Below are 21,040 nucleotides of genomic sequence, written 5' to 3'. Positions count from 1 at the left end.
TGAGTTCCAGGCTAGCCAAGGCTACACAGTGGTGCCATGTTTTGAACAGAAAACACACAACACATACACACACACGCAACAAAATAGTAATATTTTTCCTGTAAAATGTTTACTTCTTATGAGATATAGAAGCTAGTCTGTTTTTCCACTGAACATTTGGATCTATTTCTAATTGTCTGTAATTATGACTACAGATTGTGTATAGAGTTTCTGTTTTGGATTGTTAGTTGCAGAGTTTTGTTTCCTTTAAAAATTGTGTGTGTGTGTGTGTGTGTTTAGATGTTCGTATGGTGTGCATGTGTGTGTCGGGAGGTATGCATGTGTCTTCATTTGTGTGTATGAATATGAACACATGTATTCCATGGCACACAAATGGAAGTCAGAGGACAACCTTGGAAATTGGTCTTCATCTTTGACTTTGAGACAAAGTCTCTTGTTTTGTTTCTGTTATATATGCCAGACTAGCTGGCTCACAAAATTCTAGGGATTTTGTTTTTTTCTGTCTCCCATAACCACACAGGAGTGCTATGGTTATGGTGTAGACATTAGTGCTACCTCAACTGGTTTTATATGGATTCTGAGGATTAACATTCAGTCCCTGTGCTCACATAAGTACTTTACCCACCAAGCTATCTCTTCCACCTTGGCTGAAGATAAAGACAATTTTTAGTAGCAGTGTAGTGTAAGAACTCACTCATTAGCCAGGCAGTGGTGGCGCACACATTTAATCCCAGCACTCAGGGGGTAGAGGCAGGTGGATCTCTGTGAGTTCGAGGACAGCCTGGTCACAAGAGTAGTTCCAGGACAGGCTCCAAAGCTACACAAAGAAACCATGTCTTGAAAAACCGAAAAAAAAGAAAAAAAGAAAAGAAAAGAACTCACTCATTGAAATCTAATAAACACTGATCATCATTTTTTTTTCATATTTATCAGAAAGGCAAAGATACTTTGTTTTTATTTGTTGAAAAATAGTAATGTAGGTGTCGGTGAGATGGTTCAGTAATTAAGAACACTTGCTGCTCTTTCAGAGACCTCACTTTGATTCCTACTTGGAGGCTCACAACTACATGTAATTCTAATTTCAGGGCATCTGATACCCTTTTCTGGCCTGCACAGCCTGTTACGTGCACAGCCTGTTACGTGCACATGGTGCACATGTATTCATGTAGGTAAAGCACTCATATACATAAATGAAAAATAAATGTCTCTAAAAATGAGTAACAGTAAAGAGTAATTGTTTTCATAGTTGATACTTTTCAAATGTTAAGTCTTCATGTGAATTGGCATTTATTGGTGTATCAGACAGTTGCTAATGTGATAAATGATACATGCAGTGTGTTTCCAGACCTAAGCACCTGACCCTGCTTTGTCACCAACAGAACCAAGGTGGGAAGCTGGCAGTGCTTGGCTCATGTCACATGTTCAGTGACCAATATTTGGATAAAGAAGAAAACAATAAGATTATGGTAAGCTTTTTTCTTTCATCAAATTAATGCACACTATGTAAGTATGACTTCTATGGCAATAGAAAATACTGATAAGTACATTTGCCACTCGTCTACATGAGTTGTACTGAACTGAGTAGATATCAGGCACTAAAAACACAAAGTTGAGTTGGGCTTAGCCCTTGCGTTACAGAAGTTTATGGTGTATCAGAAGAGTGACAGATTGGTGAGTCTAGAACAGTACTGGGGAAGCATGCTGAATAGGAGTGCTGACTGACTCTGGAAAAGTGGTGAGGAGCAAGCCTCCCTTGTAAAGCACGTAGCGTGAGCTTACACTGAAAACACAGGGAACAACCATGGTGGTGTTCTGTTGTGTGATGTTTCACTCTTTTGGCTTTTTGAGGAACCCACCACTCAACTCCCAAATCATTCATACACAGAGGCTTATTCTTAGTTACGAATGCCTGGCCTTAGCTTGGCTTGTTTCTTGCCAGCTTTTCTAACTTAAATATATCCTGATTACCTTTTGGCTTTGGGCTTTTTCCTTCTTACTTCTGAATATCTTACTTTACTTCTTTCTCCATGGCTTGCTGTGTACCTGGGTGGCTGACCCCTGACATTCTCCTTTTCTTGTTCTCTCGTTGCTTGCTCCCCGTTGTCTTCATTTCTCCTTCTATTTATACCCTTTGCCTGCCAGCCCCACCTATCCTTGCTCCTGCCTTGCTCTTGGCCATTCAGTTCTTTATTAGACCATCAGGTATTTTAGACAAGCACAGTAACACAGCTTTTTGTTTGTTTGTTTTGTTTTTTTGTTTTTGTTTTTAGAGACAGGGTTTCTCTGTAGCTTTGGAGTCTGTCCTGGAACTAGCTCAGTAGACCAGGCTGGCCTCAAACTTACAGAGATCCACCTGCCTCTGCCTCCCTAGTGCTGGGATTAAAGGCGTGCACCACTACCACCTGACAAACAGCTTTATAGAGTTAAACAAATGCAACATAAACAAACGCAACACACCTTAAAATAATATTCCTCAACAGTTCTCAGACCCCTCTAGATTGTGGACAGTGGGAAGGAAGAGCACAATCAGAGCCAGTTAGGAGGCTGATGGAGTTACCAGAGCAAGGACGATGACTGAGTGAAGGTTGTGACTAGTGAGTAGCAAGGGCTGGCAGCATGAGTTAGCGAGACTTTTCTGTATAAGATGATGAGGATTGAAGTAGAAGCATGCCTTTGCCCTGTCTACGTAGTGGGAAAAGCACGTGTCTTGTGTGGATGATAATGGGGAAGCAAGTATTTTCCTAGTGCCTGCTAGACCTGAACATTGGAATTGCAGCCGCTCACCTGCCAGAGGAAGATGTGTGTTAGTGGAGTGAGCCCTTCTAGTCTTCTATGTAGTGGGAGGTGGACCAGGGGCTACCTGGTTCAGTGCCTCTCACTGTGCTCGGAATCCTAAATGTTTGCTTTGAAAAGCTGCTTGGGTTTTTTTTTTTGTATAATTATGATTTTGTCATATTACAATAGCCGCAGTTAAAAAGGTATGCTTTTAAAAATTTAGACTGTCATTCTAGTAAACAAAGGCTGCTTAGGATTGTGAACAGGTTTTTAGTAAGTTTTGACTTGCAACTTGTTAGAATACCTTAAAGCAAATGATAATAAAGGTTTGCATTAGACTGAAGAAAACCTGTTAATTTCCAAAGATTTTACCAACAAAAGACTGAAAGTCCTTTTTAAAATTACTGATTGTCTTTTTTCCCCACCTTAATTAATTTAGCTTGACCTTCAGCATTCCCAAACGGCCAGGTGTCTAACTGTATTTATCATTTTAAATACAGGATGTTGTATTCCAGTGGCTCACGACAGGAGACATCCACCTAAACCAGATTGATGCTGAGGACCCAGAGGTAGGAGACTGAATCACTGGAAGACTGAACTGGAAAATGAAGCCAGCTTCTTAGAACCTCTTCCACAGGAATAGATGTCTCTTAACTCATCCTTGAGACAGTCAGAAAGAAAGCGATGCTGCTTGGGAAAAGGAAGGGCACATTATAGAAAGTCAGGTATCAATAGACACAATAGATAGTTAATGATAGGATTAATTGAAGTCAGTGCTTCCGTATAAACATCAGGATTAAAATTAGCACTCTGGAAGATTGCTGGGCTAGCGAGATGGCTCAGTGGGAAAAGGCCCTTGTTGTCAAACCTGACAGCCTGAGTTCAATCCCCGGGACCCACATGATGGAAAGAGAGAGCCAGCTCCTATACATTGTCCTTCACTGGCACAGGCATTCCTTGGTGCATGTGTCCCCAAATATACAAATAAATAAAATACGAAGTAAAATTAAAAAGAGAACAAGTTAGGACAGCTGGTCATCCTGGGAAGACTCTTTATGTTTATGTCTGGGTGTCTAAGCCTTGATGACTGTCTGAACTAGGATTTCATGGAAGGCCTCTGGCTGGAGATGTGGAAACAGATGGCTGGCCTGTTTCTGTCTTTGAGTTGTGTGCTGGGTGTTAGTCTCCTTGCCATTGCTCTCGCTCTTAGCCCACCGTCATTGGAGACTAAAGTAGCTAAAGCTGCCACATATTCCTGCAAAGGACATTCATCTGTTTGTTTCTTGAGTTAAAAAAAGTTTGAGGATTGGGAAAAGTCATTGGTTTCATTTTTGTTTTTATATTTGTTTAGGCTGGGTTTCACTGTGTAGTCTTGGCTACCCAGCATCCCAATTTGTAGACCAAACTATCCTTGAACTCACAGTAGCCACCTACCTCTGCTGCCTATCAAGTACTGGGATTAAATTAATCACAGGGCTACAGAAAAACAGTGAATGTATTTTATTATTTCTATAATGTTCAGGCAAGTCTCTTATGCTGAAGGTAAAGATTTTGTGAAACAGGACTAGCAATTTGGTTTGTTTGGTGGTTGAGGTCAAATCCAGAGTTCCCATACACTGAGCATTCAGTGTCTGAGCCATCCCCCAGCCCTTCAGATGACCAGCTTCTGTTGCTATTCTTTGTTTGAGATAGTATCCCTGTGTGGTCCATGCTTGCCTTGAGCTTACAGCAGTCCTCCTGTTTCAGCCTCCTGAGTGCTGAGATCATAGGCTGTGCTGCCACGTCTGGTTATATATCAGGGTTTTTTGCTTGTTTATTTTATTTTTTAAGTTTAAATCAGTTTTCTATTGGACAGCCAATTAGGAGGCTCATCCCTGGGACTAGCTCCTTCTACTCTCAGCAATAGCAGTCATTAGCTGCTCGTAGTTCTTTGTCTAGGGATGGAACACTGTGAGATTTGCCCCTTCCAAATTAGCATGTCTGTTGGTCTTGTCATTGTTCAGGTCTTGTTTAGGCTGCCACTTTGTTGAGGTACCAACAAAGTGTAGCTTCTCTGTCATTACTGGGAGACAGTCTCACAGGAGACTTTCTTGTCCTCTGGTTCTTACAGTCCCTTACACTCTTCCACTCTCTCTTCCTCGGTGTTCCTTGGGCCTTAGTGCAGTTTGAAGCTATTCCAAAGTAAAGGGATTCCAGGCATAGACTAATAGGTAATGGATTGACATAGTTCTGGGTTTAAAGGTCATACACAGTGAGTAGTCTTTCTTCTGTCTTCCAGCCAGGCTGTTCTGTTTCTCTCCAGTGACAGCAGTCATAGTCTCCCATAGCTTCTTCAGAGACAGTGTCTGCTTAGGTAAGCTAGTCTGTGTGGGCTTCCCTTCCCTCATCTTACACACACACTGTGTGTGCATTATCCACCACCTTAAAAATTACCATTGGAACTGGGCATGATGGCAAATACATGTAGTCCCAGCTTTTGGGAGGTGGAAGCCAGAGGATCAGAACTTCAAGGTCAGCCTCAGGTTAGTAGTGAGTTCTAGGCCAGTCTGTGCTACATGTGACCCCTGGGAAGAAAATTATCAGTGAAATGTTTTTTTTGCGGGGAGGGAGAGGAGGGCGGGGGGGGGGGGGGTGTTGTAGGGAAGCCGCTTGTTCGTTTCCCAGCTGCCCAGACTCCTGAAATAATCACACGGATACTATATTATTTAAATCACTGTTTGGCCCATCGGCTCTAGCTTCTTATTCTTATTTGCTAACTCTTACATCTTAATTTAACCCATCTCCATTAATCTGTGCATCACCACAAGGTCGTGGCCTACCAGCAAAGTTTCAGCACGTCTGTCTCTGGCAGCGGCTCCATGACTTCTCCCTACTCCACCCTTCTTTCTCTCAGCGTTCATTTTAGTTTTCCCCACCTAGCTCTGTTCTACCCTATCAGGCCAAGTCAGTTTCTTTATTAACCAATGGTATTCATAGCATACAGAGGGGAATCCCACATCCGAGGAGTTCAAGACAGGGTTTCTCTGTGTAGCTTTGGAGCCTGTCCTGGAACTCACTCTGTAGACCAGGATGCCTCTGCCTCCCGAGCGATGGGATTAAAGGTGTGTGCCACCACCACCCGGCTCCTGTTCTTTATTGAAGAACCTCCTATCTGTTCTTTATTCTTTAAGATTTACTTTATTTTCTTGGAGTATGGGTGTGCCTGCCTCTATACATATATGTACCACATATGCAGATGCCCAAGGAGGCCAGCATGAGAACCCGTGAAGCTGCAGTAACATGTTGTTGTAAGTCTCCTGAAGTGGGTACTGGGAATGAAATGCCGGTCCTCTGAAAAGCTCCTAATGCCGAGCCGTGTTTTCTCTTTGTTTAAGCATAAACATGCTGCCCCTTATTAAACAGTGTCCTCTTGAGATGGACAGTTAGACTCTCCTGGTCTTTTCCTCTTACCAGCACAGAGCACATCATCACTGCTCTGAACAGTGCTGGGATGTCCTTGACTGAGGGAGAAAGATTGGGGTATAGGGTGCAGGGGAGGGCCTGTCTGCATTGGTGTCATATGTGTTCATGCATCTAACAGGAGATAGCAGACATGGCCCAGATGCTGGGGCAAGAGTTTATGGACTTTTTCTTTTTTTTTTTTTTTTTTTTGTTTTTTTTGAGACAGGGTTTCTCTGTGATTTTGGAGCCTGTCCTGGAACTAGCTCTTGTAGACCAGGCTGGTCTCGAACTCACAGAGATTCGCCTGCCTCTGCCTCCCGAGTGCTGGGATTAAAGGCATGCGCCACCACCGCCCGGCTATGGACTTTTTCTTTTTTTATTTATTTATTTATTAAAGATTTCTGCCTTCTCCCCACCACCACCTCCCATTTCCCTCCCCCTTCCCCATCAAGTCCCCCTCCCTCATCATCCCTAAGAGTAATCTGGGTTCCCTGCCCTGTGGGAAGTCCAAGGACCACCCTCCTCCATCCAGGTCTAGTAAGGTGAGCATCCAAACTGCCTAGGCTCCCACAAAGCCATCTCACTGTAATAGTAAAGAAAGTTGTTAATTAAAATAACCTTAAGGAACATTGTTTTGGATGGTTGCAGTGGTACAAGGAATATTGCCTCAGATGGAGATGTGAGTAAATTTGAGAGAGTTGATTGCTTAGTGTTCAGGGTGAAAGGCCACGGTAGTAAAAGGAGAGCAGTTGAGTCAGCATGGCTCCTGCTGTGTTCAACTGCGTGTGTAATGGCAGAGCTGGACTCAGCTAGCTTTGGGTTCAGTCCAGTAGCTTTCTTCCTCTTTCTGCTTAAAGTGTCTGATGGAAGTTGTTGGTGATGATCGGCGGTAAGATCTCTTGGCAAGGAAATAGAAGTTTTGTAGATTGTGACCCGAATGGATGCTTGACAGAGTAAACTCCATTTACTTTTGCTGAGAGGGACTCTCGTTTGACTTTCAGATTTCTGACTACATGATGGTACCAGACACCGCCACCCTCTCAGAGCAGCTCCGAGTGTGCCTCCAGGAGGGCGATGAGAACCCACGTGACTTTACCACCCTCTTTGACCTGTCCATTTACCAGCTGGACACCACCTGCCTCCCCAAGGTCATCAAGTTAGTACTGAGGCTGCCTGGGCTGCACACTGCAGTCCACTGTGGTTTGAAAACATGAGCGTGGAGCTGTGACAGGAAAACGTGTTCTCAGCTCTGTGATGAAGTCAGTATAGGGACACTGGTGTGGGATGCATGAATGGTGTAGAGGAACTGCTGCTAGTCACTGTCCGCCTGTGTCCCAGGATCTAAAAGGCATTTCAGGTAACCTGACTTTTCTACTTTGCCAACAGCTTTTCTGGGTTTAGCACAAGTCCTGGATTCTAAAAACTCCTTAGTAAACAGGTATGTTTGGTCCCCCTTAGAAGCAATTAAACAGAGCAGAGAAAGCACTGAGTCTCTCGGGCTTGTCCAACACAGCCTGTGAGGCCCATGCCCGTGGACTCTTCCTCCCATACTCTTTACCCCTCAGCTGCTCTTCCTAGCTCCACTGTCAACCCTCTGCAGCAAGTCTCTACTCTTCCTGACTCCAGTCATTTGGCAGGCTGCTGCAGTACTATGGGTGCTGAGTATAGCTAACGTGCAAGACTCTCAGATACTTTTTCCCAAAAGTTGTTTTGGCTATTTCTGGAAAAACAGATTGAAGCATGCACCTCTGCTAGAGGTCTTTTTAAGTTTCTCACAGATAGGATCCTGGCCCTGAGTTTCAACTGTTCCTCTGCCAGGACTTTTACAACATGGGTAAATTTCCAGGACTTTGATCAGACGATTATGCTTGCTGCAGAGTACCCTATCGCAGTGGATTTAGTTCCTAACATCATTCTTATCTCTGACAGCACACAGCTCAGCAGACACAGGTTAAGTAAAGAGACGTTTGCTGAGTAGGGCGCACTGTCACATCAGCCTGGGATGTGGAGAGACTGAACTCCTCGCCTGTCTCTTAAAAAGACAACTTTGGAAACTACGTCAAGTCTCTGTATCTCGCTTTCTCTGGCTTCAGGAATTATGCCATAGTCTAGAGTGTTTTGAGTCTGAGCGAACTTAAACGAAATGAGTTCAGTGACCCTGCCCTGCACACTACAGGGTCAGAAAACACGTGTGTAGTGGGTAGACACCAGGATTTACTTGTTTTCCTCCATGGGACTCTGTCCTTTTGTATGTCTGTAATTCTGCTAACTAGTGCAACTCCTTGTCCACTTTAATTCTCTCCTTAACTTGTTCATGTAGTATTTTTGAGACAGGGTCTGCCTTGTCTTGAACCTGTAATCCTCACTGCCAGGAAAGGATCCAACCCCCCCATCCCCCGCACCTGCGCGTGTTCAGACAGTGGTTGAGACAGTAGTAGTTCAGTTGGTTGCCTCTTTACAGCCACAGACCTCACTCCTGCTCAGGCTGTATACTCACTTAATTTTGAAAGGCCACAGATGTGTATTAAATGCACATTTGAGGACAGACACAGTGGTGTCAGGCCTGTAATCTCCACCCACACTTGTGAGACTGAGGCATATTGAAAATAAATCAAACTCTGTATTAAAAAACCTAAATGAGTAGAATAAAGAGAACAATTAAATTGAACTAGGAGTTGGACTAGCTTGCAAAATTACATACAGCACAGAAGGACAAAGTGAATGCTAGGGACAGTGACGACAAAGCAGAAGCCAGAACAGCCACTTGAGCTTGGCACTCTAGTCTCTGATGCCCTCACCATTCTCGCCACTGTGCTGGGACAAAAGGACTCCAATCCCTTCTGCCGAGTCTGCTGCCTCCTAAAAACTGTTTTCTTGAGACTAGGTTTTCCTTTGTACTTTAAGCTGGTGTGAAACTTTCAGTGTAGCCCAGGCTGGCCTTCAACCTGTGATTTTTTTTTCCCCCACAACCTCCTAGGCACTGAGATAGGCATGTGTTACACATACCTGACTCAGCTTTTCAAGGGCCAGGCGGTGGTGGCGCACGCCTTTAATCCCAGCACTTGGGAGGCAGAGGCAGGCAGATCTCTGTGAGTTCGAGACCAGCCTGGCGTACAAGAGCTAGTTCCAGGACAGGCTCCAAAACCACAGAGAAACCCTGTCTCGAAAAACCAAAAAAAAAAAAAAAAAAACAGGGCCGGGCGGTGGTGGCGCACGCCTTTAATCCCAGCACTCGGGAGGCAGAGACAGGTGGATCTCTGTGAGTTCGAGACCAGCCTGGTCTACAAGAGCTAGTTCCAGGACAGGCTCCAAAACCACAGAGAAACCCTGTCTCAAAAAAACCAAAAAAAAAAAAAAAAAAACAAAAAAAACAAAAACAAAAAACAAAAAAAGATACTTTTCAAGATAACTGTGTGACTTCTTCCCTCTCTCTCTTACTCAGGGCTTCTCTGACCATCCTCACTTCCTGCCCCCTTCTTGTCTCTCTGTCCTGGATTTGCTTTTCTTCTTACTACTTACTGATACCTGGCATATTACCTGGTTTTCCATGTACTATATGTCCCTTCCCTAGCATGTAGGTCCCAGGAGAACCTCCTTTGGTTCTTCTTGCTGTGATGCTTGTGACAGGTAAAGCTACCTGGTACATAGCAGACAGTGAGTCAGTACTTGCTGAGAAAAGTGGACACACGGGAGTTCACATCGTGAAGATGTGTTCGTTTACCAGAAGCAGTCCTTATGCTGGACTGTAGCATATTTAATAAAAATACAGAGACAGAAATTGGGGTTCAGGCTCAAGGTCAGAAAAGCAAAATAGCCAGTCACTGGCTCTTACCTCTACCTGAGTCTGAAATGGCGATCTTGTCTCCAGGAGTCTCAGAATGAGAGTGTGTCTGAGAGCTGTCTCTTCCCATTTTATAATGCTCTCTAGTGCTGGGATTAAAAGCATGCAACACTACTGCTTGGTTTCTTTGGAAAACTATTGTGGCTTTCTGGGATTAAAGTGTTATCACTGCCTGGTGTGTAAGGCTGACTAGTGGGGCTGTGTTACTCTCTGATCTTCAGGCAAGTTTATTTATTAAAATACAAATGAAATATTACCACACTGGGATGCTTTCTCTCGGTCGTGAAAACAGTCACAGTACTCACCAGGTAAAAACCAAATCTCATTGAGAGGACTGTTAAAATTTAAAAGTAAGTTTTCCTCTCAAATAATGCTTTGTGATTCCCTAGAGAAGTATCATAGACGATATCCTGTTAGAGCAACATTTTAAAATTGTTTTTCCTTTGCATTACATTGTATTCAGTTTTATGTGCTGTAATTTGGTTTCTGTTTCTGTGATAAACACCATGACCAAAAGCAGCTTGGAGAAGAAAGGGTTTATTTCATCTTCCTGATCATAGCTCATCACTGAGAGAAGTCAGGGCAGGAACTCAAGGAACTTGAAGCAGAAACCACAGAGGAATGCTGTTTATTGACTTGCTCCCTCTGGCTCATGCTCAGTAAGCTTTCTTATGAAATTCAGGACTGTCAGCTCAGAGGATAGTAGTGTTCACAGTGGACTGGACCCTCCTATATCAATAGCGACCATGGAAATGCCCCAAAGGCCTCTTCAGTGGAGGCAGTTCTTCAACTGAGGCTCCTTCTTTCCAGGTTGTCAGATTGACAACCAAGATTAGCCGTCACAGTGTGTGTGTGTGTGTGTGTGTGTGTGTGTACATGTGTACCCATATGTGGAAGTCAAAGGGTAACTTACAGGAGTCAATTCTCTCTTTCTACCATGTGGGTTCTGGGGATCAAACTCAGGTCGTCAGGCTTGATGGCAAGTTCTTTACCTGCTGATCTATCTCACCAACCCAGAGCAACAGATATAGTTTGTTTTGCTTTTCTTTCTGGAAGGGATAAGGCTAGAACCCAGGCCCTCACTTATGTTAGGCATAAGCCCTATTATGAACTATTCCCACAGCTGTTAGAACAGCACACTCTGTATATTTTCTGAATAGTGTTGATGTGAGCAGTTAGCTGTGCTTTACCACAGTGCCTTACCTTTATTCCCACATTTTTGTCTGACTAACTCAGGGCTCATGAGGAGCTAAATGTGAAACATGAACCACTCCAGCTTGTCCAACCTCAGTTTGAGATGCCGCTGCCAGCCCTTCAGCCTGCGGTGAGTTAAGTGTGTTTAGGGGCTCCTGCTGTAGAACTCCACTGCTTACCCTCGATGTGGGCACCAATGATTTTTTGCAGTGAGTTACTTACATGAACATGGGTTAGGAGTTAATCACAGGAGGGCAGGGACAGGGTTTCTTCTCAGTCAGCTGCATCACTGAAAAGCCCAACCCCGGCATAGGTGAATATTCAGGAAAACTGCATCTTGGAGTTTTCTGCCCACTTGCAGGCAGTTCCCCCTGATTGTAACACTGCCTCTCCACATAACATACTGCTCATTTACCCTCCAGGTAGACTGTGAGCTTCCTGAACTTTGTAAGTTTCCTAACTCCTGTGGGACTCTATTTTTTCTCCTTCTGGGGGGAATGTTTCAGTTGAGAAGCAGCAGCTACAGAACAGCAGCCATATGCAAGGCATTGTGCAACTTCTGAGTACTTCATTGTCTTAGGGTTTCTATTGCTTCAGCAAAACACCTTGACCAAAAAGCAAGTTGTCGAGGGAAGGGTTTATTTAGCTTATACTTTCATATTGATGTTCATCACTGAAGGAAGTCAGGGCAGGAACTGATGCAAAAGCCACATAGGGGTGCTGCTTACTGGCTTGTTTCTTGTGCCTTGCTTAGTCCACCTTCTTATAGAACCCAGGACCAGCAGCCCAGGGATGGCACCACCACCATGGGCTGAGCTCTCCCCGATTGATCACTAATTGAGAAAATGCCTTACAGCTAGATCTCATGGAGGCATTTACTCAACTGAGGCTCCTTCACTTTGATGACTCTAGTTTGTGTCAAGTTGACACACAAAACCAGCCCATAACTGAGGCCAGGCAGTGGTTTCTCACACCTTTAATCCCAGCACTTGGGAGGCAGAGGCAGGCAGATCTCAGTGAATTCAAGGCCAGTCTGGTCTACAAAGAGAGTTCCAGGACAGCCAAGACTGTTACACAGAGAAACCCTGTCTTGAAAAACCAAAAACAAAGAAACAACAACAACATGTAGGAGGGAGGGGCCACTTGTTCGTCCCAGCCACCTGGCTAGTTTAGCCCTGAAATAACCACACAGAAACTATATTAATTAAAACACTGCTGGACCCATTAGCTCTAACTTCTTATTGGCTGACTCTTACATCTTAGTTTAACCCATTTCTATTAATCTGTGTATTGCCACATGGCAGTGTACCGGCTAAATTTTTGGCAGCATTTCTTACTCCATCTGTGGATCCATGGCATCTCCCTAACTCTGCTTTCTTCCTCCCAGAATTCAGTTCCGTCTTCCCCGGCTACCTAAGTTCTTCCCTATCAGGCCAAGGCAGTTTCTTTATTCATTAACCAAATACGAGCAACACATAGAAAGAAGAACCTCCCACACCATTTCCCCTTTTCTGTTTAAACAAAAAGTAAGGCTTTAACATAGTAAAATTACATATAACAAAACAGTTATTAAGCAAGAATTACAGTTACAATATTTATATCTATCTTTTATCATAACTAAGGAAAACTCTAACTATAATTATAAATTCTTCAATTTCATCAAAGACTCCAAAAGGTTATAATATTACTTAAGTTAATGGGAAGTGCATCATAAGCAACTTCCAAAACTCTAGAATTGACAGAGACATCTCGCTGCCTGGACAGTCACCCAAAGTTCTTCTGTATCGTTGAAGCATCCATCTTTAGCCTACAGGCTCATAGTATACAGCAGACTTTTCCATGAAGCAGAAAATTTCAAAGACAGTTCTGTCTATATTGGCAGTTTGCCAGTCACTTTCGTCTGTATCCTGCAGAGTGTCTTGCAGACTCTTTCATGAAGCAGGAACCCCGAAGGACCATCTCATATTTAGGCAAGTTCAACAGTCATTTCTTTGTGGGTCCTTATGTCCAGTTTAGCAGTCCAGGCAAGAGCAGTTTTTAAGTAATTTGTGCTGTCAGGAGCAGATGTATCTCACTGTCATGAAAAGTTCTAAGTTCTTAAAATATTTTAAATGCCATATTCTGAAGGTCTCTGAAAGATTTGAAGAATACCTATCTAACTGAAATATATCTCTATACATCTAGAAAATCTAACATGATTACAAGCTTGACTATTATAGATTATCTATTAACCTATATCTCTTAATTATACATTATATTTTTAAATGAGCTACACAAACACAATATCTTAATCAAGATCAGAAATACATATACATATAACAAAATTGACCTCAAATTTGTATCAGTAAACCAAGATCCATACTAATGCAAATTATTCATATCTATATCATATCCCCCTTTAAATGTAAAAAAAAAATTATAGACAGTATTTGGGAATATGGGCTTAGATTTGTGCATACTGCTTCCTGCTGATTGAGGGCACTATTAATCAGGTCTTCTATGCTATATCCTGTGTGCTAGGTTCATCTCAGTCAGCAGTTGGGCGAAGTAATTTTTTGAGGGTGTTCGTGACAATCTTTCAGGGGATTGTGGTCTATCAAACCATATTGGTCTAGAAGCAGTCGACAGATTCTCATCTTCTGTGAAAACAAGAGAAGAACTTTTCTAAAGCAATATATCCTTAGGCCCAAATTTGAAAGTCATGGCACCTTTATAATATACATCGTGGTTTAGCTTAGCAGCCCATACAATGAAATGTCTCTCTGTACTTAACTCCTTCACAGTCAAATAATTCAAAGAAAACACAATGATTACATAATCTAGACACTGTGAATTTTCCATTTTTACATGGTTTATTTTTCTTTACTCCTTTTAATCTATGACTTTCTGTACTGTCTCTTTAAAGACTTTACCCCCCTCCCCTTTTAAAAGAAAAACAAGCATTAACTTTATTTTATGACTCTCTATACTCTTTTTCTTCTCTCTTCCAAGCCTACGTACATTTATCCAACACTGTGACCCATTTAGAGGTCTTTTATGTCTGAATCTGGCCTATTGTGAATCTGTATTTCTTTACTGTCCAGGAGCACTTCTTAAAATGCTAGCATATTAATGTTAAGTTTACCCTGTCTGCACTGATCTACATCTGCTTCCCCAATGACTTTTGTTCCTAAAGAACACATAACTAGCTGGGTGTAAGATGTACACCTATGCTTTAATCCCAGCACTCGGGAGGCAGAGGCAGGCGGATCTCTGTGAGTTCGAGACCAGCCTGGTCTACAAGAGCTAGTTCCAGGGCAGGCTCCAAAACCACAGAGAAACCCTGTCTCGAAAAACCAAAAAAAAAAAAAAAAAAAAAGATGTACACCTATGATTAAGGACTTCTGAGACTATGGCAAGAAGACTGCAAGTTTGTGGCCGCTCTGGGCTATACAACAAGATCCTTTCTCAAAACAAAGGCATAACTACATAGGAACAAGTTGTGGCCTCAAATATTCTACGCAAACCTAAGCTCTGGGCTTGTGCAGAATTCATGGCACTGTTATATTGGCTTTGTCAGTTTAGCAGTGTAGTTAAATCTGGTTCTGCTTGGTTGCTTACAAGGGACTCCGTCTTGACATGGGCCTAATGAATGAGGGCAGCCAGAGGTGATGGAGTTGGGATGGAAGGTTCCTCCCAGGGGAAGGGCTCAGTCAGCCTCTTATTGCTTATGCTTCTTGTCGCTGTTAAGCTCTGGGAGACTTCGCTAAAAACCTTCATTCCCTCTAGGTCTTCCCACCCAGTTTCCGGGAGTTAGCGCCCCCTCCCCTGGAGCTGTTTGACCTAGATGAAACGTTCTCCTCTGAAAAGGCGCGTCTTGCTCAGATCACCAACAAATGTGAGTATTAGCCCGTTAAGACTTTTTCCCTTACGACTTTTATTTACCGTGGACCACTGTGACTTGCTGTAAGAGAATGTTCAAAGATTGTTCTTGGAGAACCGAATCTGAGCACATGGACAAAGCTGAACATGTCTTCATTGCATGTGAATGTGGTCCTCTGAGTTCAGTTAATCTAGTGAATCAGAACACGATGCTAAGCAGAAACTGTCTCACTTTGGATCCCCAAAGGCCCTTAGTTCTGGCCCTTAGCTGAGTGACGAGAAGACGAATACTAACCCTGATCTTACAGAGCTGGGTCACTGGTCATAGGAGCATTTATATTAGAAAGAGTCACAAGCTGCCAGGATGGCTCAGCAGGTAAAGGTGCTTGCATAATTACCTGAGTTGACATCCTGTAACCTACTCACAAGGAAAAGGAGTTGTCCTTCAACCTCCACATGTATGTCATGTACAAGCTCCGCAGACAAATAATAATAAAGCAATTAAGTATTTTTAAAACAAAAAACAAGAGCTGGGTGGTGGCAGTGCACACCTTCAATCCCAGCACTTGGGAGGCAGAGACAGGCAGATCTCTGTGAGTTCAAGGCCAGCCTGGTCTACAGAGGGAGTTCCAGGACAGGCTCCAAAGGTACAGAGAAACCCTGTCTCAAAAAAAAAAAAAAAAAAAAAAAGCCCAACAACAACACACATAAAACACCCCATAAAACCAAGAACATAAAAAGAAGTCAGACCAAAAAGACTTACGTAGACTTCAAGTTGTAGTGTCCTTCTGCCTATTAAACTTTCTGATATGCTCTGCTTCAAGACCTGCACCCATACAAGAGACATAAAGTTAAGCACTCACTGTGAAGCAGTGACCCCACTCCTGGAGTACAACTAAGAAGACGTATGAACATACCCAGATGGTGTTGTTTATTTTCAAATTGCAATGAGTTGTAAGTGGTGGCACACACCTTTAGTCCCAGCATTCTGGAGGCAGAGACAGGCAGATCTCTGAGTTTGAGACCAGTGTAGTCTATAAATGTTCCAGGACAGCCAGAACTATTATAGAGAAACCCTGTCTCCAAAAAAACAAACAAAAAGCAATGAAATTGGGATTGTCCTTCATGTTAACTAGCAAAGGAATGGCAGTTTTTTGTTTCACATTTAATCTGTGGTATGGAGCTTGGCTCACATAATCCCAGCACTCAGGAGGCTGAGACTGGAGGAACACTGAGTTCAAGGCCAGCCTAAGCTACAGTATACAACCCTGTCTCGAGAAGAACAGTAATGGCTGTACATCTTAGATATAGTACTGCTAGGAACTGACTTTACAGAAGACTGCTGTAGTTACTGGTAAATTTTTCTTTGTGTTTTTCTAATTTTCGGGGCGTGGGATGAAGTTTGAGATGGTCTCATATAGCCAGGCTGATCTTGAACTCAGTATGTAGCTGTGACTGACCAAACTCCTGATCCCCGTGTCCACTTCTCATCAGGCCTTACTTCTTTCTGGATTTTTTAAACTGGGCTACGCAGAGTAGTGTAAGCTGGCTCTGAAACTCATCTGGGTCACTTCAGCTGGCCCCAAACCCAATATCCTCCTGCCTTAGCTCTCGAGTGCTGTGAGGGTGGGGGTGAGCCACCTTGTGTCATGACCTGCTTTTCTGTAATAATCTACAGTAAATGGTGGGGTTTTATTTTTGTTTTACTATGGATTGAACCCAGGACTTTTCTATAATGTTCTTTTGGTAAATGCCATTCCTTGTCTTCCAGCACTAGAGATTGAAACCCAGTGCTCTACCACTGAACTATATCCCTGACTTCTTTTATGTGACAGAGTGTTCTTGTGTCACCTAGGCTGGTCTCAAACTTGTAATCCTCTTTCACAGTCTCCCAGATGCTGGGATTCTGGGTGTGTACACCATGGTTAGCATAAATGCTACTTTAAACTTCACATATGACCTTTTTACAGTGGCCTCTGTTTAGAGCCTGGTAACTTGAGTTCCTTTGGTTGCTTTTGTGCTTTGGTGTGCACCAGTGCTTGATTTGGAGAGTGGGAAAGCCAGAACAGGTGGACTTTGCTCTGATTAGGTTCATCATTTTAGGCTGGGCATAGTGGCTCACTCCTGTAATCCCAGCACTCAGGAAGCTGAAGGCAGGCAGTAAGACTGTTACAAGTTTGAGGCCAGGCTGGCCTATAACATGACACTGTCTCACTAAAAAACAACAAAATGAGCTACTTTTGTTCTTATTTATGAAAGCAGCACATCCAAGACCTGAGAGTTGCCAGAATGTAAGTCCAATGATCACATCATTCTAGGAAGAATTAAGTAATCTCAAGAGGAAGGGAACACCTCAAACACGATGTTTGCACTCTGGAAAGAGTGGAACTGAAGGGTTAATCCAACTGTACTGTGTTTAGGTACTGATGAAGACCTGGAATTCTATGTCAGAAAGTGTGGGGACATTCTTGGAGTAACCAGTAAACTTCCAAAGGATCAGCAGGACGCCAAACATATTCTTGAGCACATCTTCTTCCAGGTGGTGGAGTTCAAGAAATTGAACCAGGAGGCCCACTGACATGGTAGCCCTTCAGGTGATGTCACCCACATAGACTGTTTACAATATTCCTTAGTTCTGCAAGTACTTTCCAAGAGTCTACAGATGAACAGCACATGATGATCCCTTCGAGAATGGAACTTCTAGCTGGAGGGTCCCAGCAAACAGTAGCAGAGTATATAAGCAAGCACTTAGCGGGCTAGAGGTGGTAAGTGATGTGGTGTCGAAAAAACAGAGCTAGGCCAGAGGGATCCAGTGCGCCAGCATTTATTGAAATGAGCAGAGTTGGCCCAGTACACATGGATGCCAGAGTCTGGGGTACTGTTTGTACCAGAACCTTCAACTGTACTTGAGTGGTGCATGGTTGTTGTGAAAACTTCATCCTTGGGTTAGAATCAACCATCAAGTCAACAATTCCTACTTGTTCCAACTAATGGTGACCTGGAATGTCAAGCTGATGTTCAAAATACCAAAGAGGTTCTTATTTCAGACCCTAAACTGAAATAAAATAAAATAAAATTCTGTGTTTACTGTCTCCTCCTGTACATGCTATTGATACAAGTGGGATGACATTCCAGGACTGTGGACCATGCCTCTTCTTAAAGCACCTTCTGACTGCCAACTCTGGGGTTCTGAATTTGCCCTCCCGACCAAAGTGTCTACAGTTACTTCTCTGAGCTTTAGAAGGTTTGTGCATCCTCTGTAGTGTTCAGGTGGAAGAGATGATTCATTTACTTGAATTAAATCTATGATGGAACTTTCATAATTCATGAAATGGTCTGTCATTAATATCTTTTTTTTCTCCACATTCCTGCTCAAGATTTGAGTCTTTTATTGAAGATATAACTAATGGTCGAACTTGTTAAAATACTGTATGACTTCTGGGCTGGTTCAAAGTCAGATCAAAGCCTAGCAGGAAATAACTGCTTAAGCTAACGTTGACCCTGTAAACTAATTTGAAAGAATACAAAACAACCTGAACATGCAGCCTACGCCTTTAATCCCAGCACTCAGGCAGAGGCAGGTGGATCTCTGTGGGTCTGAGGCCAGTCTGGTCTACAGAGCGAGTTCCGTACACCATGAGACCCTATCTCAAAAAGAAAGATTAAAAAAAAAAAAAAAGGAAAAAGAAGAAAGACTTAACTAGCAGATGGCTAGAATATTTTAACAGAAGCTAAGGTCTGAACTGTGCATATGATCGTTGAAGCTATTGGAATAGCTTACCAAAAAAAAAAAAAAAAAATGACCAGTGTAGGCAGAGACAGCTTGTTTGTTTCCCAGCTGCCCAAACCCAAATAATAACGCAGAAACTATATTAATGGCAATATTGTTTGACCTGTTAGCTAAGACTTCTTATTAACTAACTCTTTTTTTTTTTTTTTTGGTTTTTCGAGACAGGGTTTCTCTGTGGTTTTGGAGCCTGTCCTGGAACTAGCTCTTGTAGACCAGGCTGGCCTCGAACTCACAGAGATCCGCCTGCCTCTGCCTCCCAAGTGCTGGGATTAAAGGCGTGCGCCACCACCGCCCGGCTTATTAACTAACTCTTACATCTTAGATTAACCCTTTTCTATTAATCTGTGTATCACCATGAAGTTGTGGCCTACTTACAGTAAGGTAAGGTTCCAAGGCATCTGTCTCCTTCAGCAGCTACATGGCATCTCTTTTACTCTGCCTACTTTCTCTCTATATCTCTGTTTGAATTTCCTGCCTGGCTTTACTCTACCAAGCCATTGGCTGAAACAGCTTCTTTAATGACCAATGGTAATAAAACATATCCATAGCATACAAATGGGAATCCCACATCAGTTTTAGACATGGTCCAAGTCTATAATTGTAGCAGTCAGGAGGCAGAGACAAGAGGTATCGTGGAGGTCCAAGGCCAGCCTGGTCCATATAGTGAGTTCTGGGTCAGCAAGGGGGTCATGTGAGACTCGGTCTCAAAAAGAACTGGAGGGTGGGAAGAGGAAAACATTTTTAGAAATTTTAAACTGGGAAAAATTGGGGGTGTGGCTCAGTGGTTGAGCACTGGCATATAATGTTCAAGACTTTACTTTTAGCCCACAGCACCTCCCAAAAGTAGTTATAAAACAGACCAATGATGTGTGAACTGACTGAATCCTGGTTTGGAAAAATATCCACAAAGCACATGTGAGAGCCGTGCATGATAGCATACACATGTAATCCTGGCATTTGAGAACTGAGGCTAGAGAATTGCCGGCCTGAGCTGTGGAGACCTTTTCTCAAATAAGAAAAAAGTGGGGCTGGAGAGTGGTTAAGAGCACTGACTGCTCTTAGCAGGATTCCATTCCTTGCACTCACATGGTAGCTCACAGACATCTATCATTCCAGTTCCAGGTGACCTCTCCCCCTCTTCTGGTCTTCATGGATACCAAGAACCCACATGGCGTACATATCTACATGTAGAAAACACACACAATAAATCTAACAAAAAAAGTTAAACATGTGGAGGACAGTCTGAGTGTCATAAGTGGCAGATGTGATAATGGCATTATAGTATGAAGTCTAGGGAGCAAGCACTCTACACTGATATGTACCCCACCCTCTATTGCTTTAAATTTAGAACAAGCATGGCTCCTGTCTACAGTTCAACACTTACAAGGCGAAGACAAAGGATTGTTGAATCCAGCCTGACATGTAACTCAATTACAGGCCAGCCTGGGATACATAGCATGTCCTTGTCTCAAATCAAAAGAATCTACAAGCCCCCTCTAAATATCAGCTAGTGCAGTGTGCACCCCTGTAATCCTAGCTAGTTGGGAGTCTGAAGCAGCAGGCCAGACTGGGTACATAGAGAAATTCTACCCCACAACAAAACACACACACTACACCTAAGCATCAGAGGGCTAGTTTACTCTGTTCATACGCCTTACAGAAATTTAGGGAGTGATGTTTGTTTGGATACTCATTTTTTTTTGTCTTGTCTTGTTTTTATTTTGTTTTATTTTTGAGACAGTTTCTCTCTGTAGCCCCAACTGTCTTCCAGTTCTTGGCGATCATCCTACCTCTTCCGTATGAGTGTTAGCATTACAGGCGTGGGCCTTCATAACTAGCTTGAAGTTTAGGTTTTCTTGTTTTTTTTTTAAAACTAATATTTAGTTTTTATGCCAGGGATTGTGACGCACACCTTTAATCTTAGCACTCTGGAGGCAGAGGCAGGCAGATATCTGAGTTCGAGGCTGACCTGGTCTACGTAGCTAGTTCCAGGATGGGTCAGGGCTACACAAACAACCCTATCTTAGAGAAAAAAGATAATAAGTTTTTTTTTTCAAGTTTTATGTTATGCATGTTTTGCCTGCATGTATGTGTGTGCACCATGTCTGTTTCTGGTGCCAGTGTATCCAGAAGAGGGT

General features: G+C 43.0%; 1 protein-coding gene across 2 annotated transcripts in view; it reads left to right on the top strand.

Moving 5' to 3' along the window:
• The window catches only part of Ift52 (intraflagellar transport 52), a 29,346-nt gene extending 11,142 nt beyond the window's left edge, over positions 1–18,204 (top strand). For both annotated transcript variants that reach the window (XM_057781772.1, XM_057781773.1), the window contains exons 8-13: positions 1,380–1,466; positions 3,276–3,344; positions 7,218–7,372; positions 11,294–11,381; positions 15,020–15,128; positions 17,533–18,204. In XM_057781772.1, coding sequence (XP_057637755.1) covers positions 1,380–1,466; positions 3,276–3,344; positions 7,218–7,372; positions 11,294–11,381; positions 15,020–15,128; positions 17,533–17,690 — 666 coding nt within the window. In that variant the 3' untranslated portion in view covers positions 17,691–18,204. The remainder of the gene's footprint in view (positions 1–1,379; positions 1,467–3,275; positions 3,345–7,217; positions 7,373–11,293; positions 11,382–15,019; positions 15,129–17,532) is intronic.
• Positions 18,205–21,040: the final 2,836 nt, after the last annotated feature.

This window comes from Chionomys nivalis, chromosome 9, assembly GCF_950005125.1.
Source record: "Chionomys nivalis chromosome 9, mChiNiv1.1, whole genome shotgun sequence".
Taxonomy (NCBI): Eukaryota; Metazoa; Chordata; class Mammalia; order Rodentia; family Cricetidae; genus Chionomys; species Chionomys nivalis.
The sequence above is the reverse complement of the archived record's forward strand: the minus strand, read 5'-3'. Positions and strand labels throughout refer to the sequence as shown.